The 9,954-nt window shown below is 35.7% G+C and overlaps 1 protein-coding gene across 1 annotated transcript; it reads left to right on the plus strand.

The window, feature by feature from the left end:
- Window positions 1–351: 351 nt before the first annotated feature.
- Window positions 352–8,436, plus strand: LOC108375325 (bridging integrator 2-like; the record flags this gene model as incomplete). The annotated part of the gene is made up of 7 exons (XM_017631430.1): window positions 352–523; window positions 605–795; window positions 870–974; window positions 1,102–1,272; window positions 1,327–1,423; window positions 1,488–1,616; window positions 7,020–8,436. Coding segments are annotated over 7 exons (1,929 nt in total), but the record flags the coding sequence as incomplete, so codon positions are not given.
- Between the last annotated feature and the right edge of the window lie 1,518 nt (window positions 8,437–9,954).

The following is a 9,954-nucleotide window of genomic DNA, read 5'->3' on the forward strand; positions in this document are numbered from 1 at the left end:
TACACTAAGGCGCAGTCTAATGTACATATATATGTACATACATACATATTTATGTATAACACACATATTTATGTATAACACACATATTTTGAAAAGGTGTTTATCAAATTACGCCCTTATTCCGAATTTCCACTAGGCATTGAAATTACGAAAAATGATTAAAAAAATGCCATGTGGAAACGAATTTAATGACAATTGTTCTTAACGTTTTGGCACAAGTATTTTTTAATGCCCAACTTTGTGATTAAAATTTGTGACATTTAATGCCCAGTGGAAATCCGGCATTTCACTAACTTAACATTCTTCTTGAGAAGAAATTATACCATTTTCGTTACAATTACTATTTCATAGATTTGTTTTTTTTTTTTTTTATTATTATTCTTTCAGATTTTGCAAAACTTGGGCAAAGTCGATCGTACCGCTGACGATATCTTCGATGAACATTTAAATAACTTCAATCGCCAACAAACCAATGCCAACAGATTACAAAAAGAGTTCAACAATTACATCAGATGCATTCGAGGTAAATATTGCGAATGAAAAAGAAATTATGTGTTCCTATGTTCACTTAAAAGATCGCTAATGTTGGGTGTATTTATTACAGCTGCTCAAGCTGCTTCCAAGTCGCTAATGGATGCCATATCGGAAGTCTATGAACCACACTGGGTCGGGTACGATGCGTTGCAGGCGCAGGCTGGCGCAACCGAAAGCCTTTGGCAAGATTTCGCCCATAAATTGGCAGATCAAGTACTAATTCCATTGAATACGTACACTGGACAATTTCCGGAAATGAAGGTATGTAATTTGTTATGGACACAAATTATATTACATATGTACTTAAAAACAAAAAATATTTGCTATTTTAACAGAAAAAAGTGGACAAACGCAATAGAAAGCTGATCGACTATGATGGCCAACGTCACTCGTTCCAGAGTCTACAGGCGAATGCCAACAAGCGCAAGGATGATGTTAAGGTGTGATTTCTATTGACCATACAAAAAACTAACAATAATTATTAAGTATTATGTACAAAGTTAAAATGTTATTCTCTTGATTCGCCCTAATTTGTAATAATATTTCGTTATCGATCTAAAAATAAAGCTCACTAAAGGACGCGAGCAGCTGGAGGAAGCACGTCGCACATATGAAATTCTCAACACTGAATTGCATGATGAGTTGCCCGCCTTATATGATTCAAGAATATTGTTTTTGGTTACCAATTTGCAGACGCTCTTTGCAACGGAACAAGTGTTTCACAATGAAACGGCGAAGGTGAGTCCTAAGCTAATAGTAAATTTGTAGCTCACTAACCCGCGCTCGTCTTAGATCTACTCCGAATTGGAGGCGATTGTGGACAAATTAGCAACGGATTCGCAACGCGGCTCGAATACGCTACGCAAACAAACTAGTAAATTTATGGAAAGTAAGTAGCGCTGTGCGATATATGGTACACACTTCTTTATTTCGTCTTCTTTTCGCCCCCCCAGGCTCTTCCTTTTCCGCACCAAGCCCCACAAAGACGTCGCCATTCAAGCAAATGAACAACACAAGCCCCACTAACAACAGCAACTATCAAAATCAGATCACCACAAATGGCTCTAGTAATGTCAATAGTCGTAAGTATTTTAGTGCATACACGCAAATTATACCAACACCTCATGTAAATTATATTTCTTGGAGGTTGCTGCTGTTGAGTTTCGAAATAGCGCTTTATTTTTGTAGTAAAATACTCGAATGCGAATGCAATCGCAATGCTAAATTGAATGCGTGCGTGAAAGAATTTAAGAGCGAGTGAGGAAATAGAGAGAGGGAGAGAGAGAGAGAAAAATAAATTAATTTTAGTCTATAATCTTGTTTTCATANACACCTCATGTAAATTATATTTCTTGGAGGTTGCTGCTGTTGACTTTCGAAATAGCGCTTTATTTTGTAGTAAAATACTCTAATGCGAATGCAATCGCAATGCTAAATTGAATGCGTGCGTGAAAGAATTTAAGAGCGAGTGAGCAAATAGAGAGAGAGAGGGAGAGAGAGAGAAAAATAAATTAATTTTAGTCTATAATCTTGTTTTCATATTTTTATGTCATCTTAGAATGTTGTTGGTCATTTTAATGCGTTTTATTTCTATTTTCTTTTTGCAACACTTTTTGCTTATTTTCTTTTCAATAACTTCCATCCTAATGCATCTAGCTGAATAAATATTGCTTTACAAAAAATTTGCATTCCATGAATTTCAATAAAAAATTGTTTTCCTGATTTAGTTGGTAGTTACAATATCTTTTGATTTAGTCTCTGAAGCTCAAATAAACAAAGATTTTTAATAGTTGAAGGAGATGTACTTTGCTGGGATATTTTGCAATTAAAAAGTAAAATGTTTCATTAATTGTTTCAACTGTTATTAATTTGTAAGTTTGCGCTTCATCGCTAAGGATTTGCGTGAGATTTATATGTATGTATGTATGTATATAATTGTATTAGATTTAATGCCCATACATAACAACACTTAATGGTTAGCTTATATTTCCTTTTTGTTTGATTTAAGTTTTCAGTTTTAGTTTAGTTAAATTCACTTTACACTTGCGTAGGTCAAACCGTGCGTATTTTTAATAAGCAGAAGGAGGCACAACATGAGGGTACTTTTGCGAGAGTTTTTGATAATGAACTTTCCTCCTTAGGCCCTTACTGGTTGTGGGATTAGTTACTCCAAGCTACGAGTCCGTACTAGGCTTCTCCGAGCCTCAAAAGTATTCTCGAACATTGATTTTCCTAACGAGCTACAATTTCTCGTTTTTATCTTTTTCGTACAAGATTTAGTAAATTCTTTTATTTGCTTCACAATTTCCTCTTAATTTTTGTAATACTTGTCACTCCCAATNTCCATAAATTTCAATAAAAACTTTTTCCTGATTTAGTTGGTAGTTACAATATCTTTTGAATTAGTCTCTGCAAAGCTCAAATAAACAAAGATTTTTAATAGTTGAAGGAGATGTTCTTTGCTGGGATATTTTACAATTAAAAAGTAAAATGTTTAATTAATTGTTTCAACTATTATTAATTTGTAAGTTTGCGCTTCATGGCTAAGGATTTGCGTGAGATTTATATGTATGTATGTATGTGTGTATATAATTGTATTAGATTTAATGCCCATGCATAACAACACTTAATGATTAGCTTATATTTCCTTTTTGTTTGATTTAATTTTTCAGTTTTAGTTTAGTTAAATTCACTTTACACTTGCGTAGGTCAAACCGTGCGTTTTTTTTTAATAAGCAGAAGGAGGCACAACATGTAGACACATAAGGGTACTTTTGCGAGAGTTTTTGATAATGAACTTTCCTCCTTAGGCCCATACTGGTTGTGGGATTAGTTACTCTAAGCTACGAGTCGGTACTAAGCTTCTCCGAGCCTCAAAAGTATTCTCGAACACTGACTTTCCTAACGAGCTACAATTTCTCGTTTTTATCTTTTTTCGTACAAGATTTAGTAAATTCTGTAATTTGCTTCACAATTTCCTCTTAATTTTTGTAATACTTGTCACTCCCAATTTTTGCTCGATTACCTTATTCAATGCCACTTAACCAACAAGAGTACTTTCCTTCTGCAATATTAAATTTAATTTACGGAAGCGAGTTTGGTGTTTACTTCTAAAATTACCCAATTTTTCCGCTGTATGCTGTTTTTATCGTCGCTCCCTAAACAGTTTTGTGCAAATAAAAGGAAGCTCATCAAATTTTGTTTTCACCAAAGATATAAAACAAGTTTTTAAAATGGCTGCTGTACATCTCTCTATTCTTCCGTTTAAACCGTTTTAAAATGTTTCTTCCAGTTTCTTGGAGTTTTTTGTTCTTTTGATCTATTGATCTCTACTAAACCTCTTCATGTTTATACTGAGAAAATACAAATTAATAACGGGGAAATGTAATTTCTTATTAAGAATATACAAATTGATAATGAGAACGCAAATTGATAATGAAACACACAAAATAATTATAACAATGAAGAGCTACTTGTACATTACTCTGGAGTCTGCGAGCTAAGCCTGCGTCATGAGGTAAATTAAAGAAACAATCAAAGGACACTGCAAAAAACTTTACAATAGCAAGTACATTTACAACGCTAAATTAAAGTTGGCGAGTACATTTATAGCCCCCGTGCATATCGTTTAAGTTTAGAACATCCTGTCTGGAATGTAGTCGTATGTTGAATTGCACGTTCGCAGTCTCTCCTCCCGTAATAGAGTTTTTTTTTGCTTCATCCACTGCACTTTCGAGGTACTGCAATCTTTGCTCGCACACCCCAAAAACTGAGTTACGTATTTTCTCATTATGAATTTACTCATTATAATGATAATTAATAATTATAATTGATAATTATGAATTTGTGTTTTCTCAGTGTTAATTTACATTTTCTCATTATAAACTTGAATGGGGGTGTAGAAAGAACAATTATTCGTAACGAGAAACATATTATAACATTTTAGTACATTCTGGACTCCCTCAATAGCCCCTATAGTCCTACTTCTTCTTCTTATTTGGCGCTGTAACCGCCTGAGCGATTTTCGCCGAGTTAAACAAAGTACGCGAGTCGTTCTTCGTCTGTGCCAATTCTTACTAATTTTATAAAAACAAAAATAAAATTAATATATATATTGGCTCATAAATCGATACTCTCAATTATCCGTAGAAAACAAACTATTACTTTACTTAACAACCATAAAACCGATTTGGACTATCCAACTCCACCGGGAACTCAAGATTCTCACCGTTTCAGAAGAAATTAAAAAACAAGCTGAATCAGCGAACTTGAGACTACTGAGTCACCCCGCCCCCAACGCACTCATAACAGAGTTGACATGCCACTCAAATATTTTTACCCGATTTAAGAGAAAATCAACAACCGATCTACTGCATTAATAATGTACCTGCACAAGAAGTCGTTGTGCCATTGGGCGCATTCCACTGAATGTATCAACATATCGCATTGCTGAATAGGGTTTTAGCGACCTCTGCTGCTTGACAAAGCTAGTGTAATAGAGTTTTAAAATACACTTCAGGCCGATTAAGCTTTTTATTTCAAAAATCATTACCGTTTGTGTGTGGGCAGCGTGTGTATGCTTTTAAGCTTCATCTAAGCTTTGATTATGATTTTTGGNTCTTCTGCAATATTAAATTTAATTTACGGAAGCGAGTTTGGTGTTTACTTCTAAAATTGCCCAATTTTTCCGGTGTATGCTGTTTTTATCGTCGCTCCCTAAACAGTTTTGTGCAAATAAAAGGAAGCTCATCAAATTGCAGAATAATAACCTGTTTCTACTATTTTTTTTTTCCAACACGTGCACGTGTTTTGTTTTCACCAAAGATATAAAACAAGTTTTTAAAATGGCTGCTGTACATCTCTCTATTCTTCCGTTTAAACAGTTTTAAAATGTTTCTTCCAGTTTCTTGGAGTTTTTTGTTCTTTTGATCTATTGATCTCTACTAAACCAACCTCTTCATGTTTATACTGAGAAAATACAAATTAATAATGGGAAATGTAATTTCTTATTAAGAATATACAAATTGATAATGAGAACGCAAATTGATAATGAAACACACAAAAAAATTATAACAATGAAGAGCTACTAGTACATTACTCTGGAGTCTGCGAGCTAAGCCTGCGTCATGAGGTAAATTAAAGAAACAATCAAAGGACACTGCAAGAAACTTTACTTTACAATAGCAAGTACATTTACAACGCTAAATTAAAGTTGGAGAGTACATTTATAGCCCCCGTGCATATCGTTTAAGTTTAGAACATCCTGTCTGGAATGTAATCGTATGTTGAATTGCACGTTCGCAGTCTCTCCTCCCGCAATAGCGTTTTTTTGCTTCATCCACTGCACTTTCGAGGTACTGCAATCCCCACAAACTGAGTTATGTATTTTCTCATTATGAATTTTCTCATTATAATGATAATTAATAATTATAATTGATAATTATGAATATGTGTTTTCTCAGTGTTAATTTACATTTTCTCATTATAAACTTGAAAGGATGTAGAAAGAACAATTATTCGTAACGAGAAACATATTATAACATTTTAGTACATTCTGGACTCCCTCAATAGCCCGTATAGTCCTACTACTTCTTCTTATTTGGCGCTGTAACCGCCTGAGCGATTCTCTCGATACTCTCAATTATCAGTAGAAAACAAACTATTACTTTACTTAACAACCATAAAACCGATTTGGACTACCCAACTCCACCGGGAACTCAAGATTCTCACCGTTTCAGAAGAAATTAAAAAACAAGCTGAATCAGAGAACTTGAGACTACGGAGTCACCCCGCCCCCCAACGCACTCATAACAGAGTTAATATGCCACTCAAATACTTTTACCCGATTTAAGAGAAAATCAACAACCGATCTACTGCATTAATAATGTACCTGCACAAGTAGTCGTTGTGCCATTGGGCGCATTCCACTGAATGTATCAACATATCGCATTGCTGAATCGGGTTTTAGCGACCTCTGCTGCTTGACAAAGCTAATGTAATAGAGTTTTAAAACACACTTCAGGCCAATTAAGCTTTTTATTTCAAAAATCATTACCGTATTTTGTGTGTGAGCGTGTGTATGCTTTTAAGCTTCATCTAAGCTTTGATTATGATTTTTGGTAACGAAATTTGCATGCCCCTCGCTATCGCTTTGGTTATGTTCTTTATGTTTTTTTCTTTTTTACAAATTTAAGCGATTGTTGTTTCATTTGCAAAATTTAAACCATTTGACATGCATGTGATGAGTTTCTTATTTTCTTGTTTCCCCCAAATTTTCTTTCATTTCGTTTCGTTTGGAATGCCTCTAACAACTGATTATTGCAACCAACTAAACAAAAAAAATTTAACAACACAACTAAATGGAATAAAATGAAAATTTCAATTGGAATCAAAATTCGAAATCAAAAATTCGTAAACTGTAATTCGCAAATCTACATACGAAACAACAACCACAATCACACAACGAACACAAAAACAAAAAACAGCATCATCCACATCCACAAGCTCTTCACATCAAACATCCAGGCTTGACTCAGTTTCTCCAACACCAGAATCGACGCCGGAAATTTTGAAAGCCTCCACTGCGGCCGCCCCCACCCTCTCCAACGCCAGCGTTGGCTCACCATCTACGCCGGAAAATAGCCCCCTCGCCGGACCAGTGGCTCCGCCTTCATATCAGCATGCTGCTGACCTACTTTCGACAGTTACAAATGTGGCGACGCCGAATAACAGTAATAACAGCAGCGAGCAACGCCACAGCGCTGTACTCGACAGTCCAAATGCGAACACCGCGAACACTCTCGGTGCGCCGACGACAGAGAAGAACGAAAATACAATTGTTGCGCAAACGCAAATTGCTGCAGCTGCTGCAACTGCTGCCGGTGCTGAAGCATCATCAATCAGGACCGACGCAGTAGCAACCAACAACAAAGTAGAATCGAATGTGACAGCAGCTGCAGCGCCGACCTCTAACAGCGTAGACGAGGGTAGCAGCCACACTGCAAAAAAAGGGGCGAAACCTACACCAGAACAGCTGAATGGTAACAGCAGCGACGACATCAATGGGAGTTCATTGGCGACGCAATCGACCACCACCAATGCTACCCCACCGGCGACAGCAACAACACCAACGACAACGGCGACAGATGTTAACAACGGCAATGCGGATGAGACGAGTAAAAAATCAGGAGGTAAAGTCATTCAAAAGTCACCAAAAAGACACAAAGCACAGTTATTGAACCCATTGAATTTGATTCGAAAATCTCGCGCCGCTGCGACTGTGCCCAATCAATGTGAAAACGTTGATAAGCGCACCGTCGCTACCAATGACCATAATATCAAAGTTAATAACGAAGCTCCCGCAAATTCGGAGCAAAATATTAATGCTGTTAATACGCAAAACAGCCACAACGGTCAAAAGCTAGAAGCACCGGTTAGTAAAAATCCTTTTGAAGAAGATGAACAAATCTACGAAATACCAACTGGTGAGTACACAGCTCGTCGGCACAGCTGCCGAAGAAACGAGTACGGTAAAGATACTTGTATTTGATGATCGAAAACGATCGAACGCTTCCTCACCTACTCTACTTCTCATACTTCTGGCTTTCCTTTATATATTTATATATGTATGTAGTATGTATTCCAGCTGTAGCTTCTTTACTCCTACGTGCAATCAAGCAAAGAGGAGTAGATACAAATAACTTCCTATGAAGGAGTCTATGCGTGCACATAGCTGTTGTTGTTGGGCGTGTACATATATTGATGCAATGTAATGCCGAATTTGTCAAAGTGTTTTTTGCTTAACGAATCTCCTTTACCTTTCAGCTGAGCTATACAACTGGGACTTTTAGATACCTAATAAATAAATTGTGTTTGCTCGTCGGGATGCTTAAAACCTTTTAGGTTAGGGACAAACCATTTACATTGCAACGCCTAACCAGACAGCAAAGAAGATTCTACTTTTGTGCTATGCACTCGCATAGTTCTTTGAATTGATCCTCCCGGAAATTTGGCAGTCCATTTTCGAAAGCTAGTTGCTTTTGTTCACCGATTTAATATAGATTCGTTGATTTTTTTTCTTTTTTTCATTATTAAGTATGTCAGTCTGGTTAAGTTCTGTCAATTAGTTTATGTTCGGATGAAACAGATTTTACCTTCCTGCGAAGATATGATCGTCCTTTGCGATAAACTATACACATTAAGTAATCTATAAATGTAGAATATTTATTTAATTTTTCATTTCAAATACCCGACAAAAATTATGATTTTGTTCGCTAACCGAATGTCCATTGGAATGAAAAGGGCGGCAAAACGCTAATACGAAGTCAGGTTTCTTCGATAAAGATAATGATAGACAGGGTATATGATGCTCAGTTTCATATTATGTACATATGTATGTAGGTTGTCAGGTAATTTCTGTTTATCAGGCTCAACGCTAGTGATTAATTAATCGGAATGACTTGCCACCGGACTAGAAAAAGTGAATATACACGCTATGAAAACACATGGTAGCGATTCTGTATCATATACATATCGTCACCTGAAATGCAAAAAGGCGTAACAAACATCATCGCTGTAAATGCAAAAAGTTCATAACTAATAAAAAATTCAAAATTCACTTTCTTGATTTATATGTATGGATTTCATCGAATACAACTCCACACATCATTATAAAACAAAAAATAAAAATTAGTCACGACTTTTTCCATTTATTTACGATGTGTTACGATCTTTTTTTGCATTTCAGATGACGATATGTAGCTAAAGGAAAGTTTTTTTTGTGATTATTTAATTTACTAAGGTAATAGATGTTTGAAATTCAGAATGAGGTTAAGCAAACGTTATCTTAAAAGTCAGAGCTCGAAAATAACCCTTGCGCAACGTTGTAAAGGTGTTCCTCAGAAATTTATATACATGCAATAAATTTCTAGAGATATATATATTCTCCTTCACCGATGCTCACCCTGGAGGCTGATTTTAAATGGTTTCTTACATTTATATATAGGTAACTTCCATACAGCCATCATTCCGCAGAGATTTATTTTTTCCGCTGATTTATATTCCTCACTGACTAAAGCAAATTTTTATATTTGTGTGGTTACGGTTTCTTACTGAGAGCAATCATAAAATCATATAAAGCTGCTGTTAATAACTAGCCGCTGCTGTATTTCACATTCGATAAGTGTTACCACTAGGAACATTTGTATTGATTAATAGTTATATTCGAACCTATTAAAACCATTGAGTTTTTACCACCTTACTTTTTGACTGTTAATGGGAGAAGGAATACTAACGGGTGATTTTTTTGAGGTTAGGATTTTCATGCATTAGTATTTGACAGATCACGTGGGATTTCAGACATGGTGTCAAAGAGAAAGATGCTCAGTATGCTTTGACATTTCATCATGAATAGACTTACTA

This window comes from Rhagoletis zephyria, unplaced genomic scaffold (assembly GCF_001687245.7).
Source record: "Rhagoletis zephyria isolate East Lansing unplaced genomic scaffold, Rhagoletis_zephyria_1.1 Rzeph_scaffold_08748, whole genome shotgun sequence".
NCBI classification, from domain to species: domain Eukaryota; kingdom Metazoa; phylum Arthropoda; class Insecta; order Diptera; family Tephritidae; genus Rhagoletis; species Rhagoletis zephyria.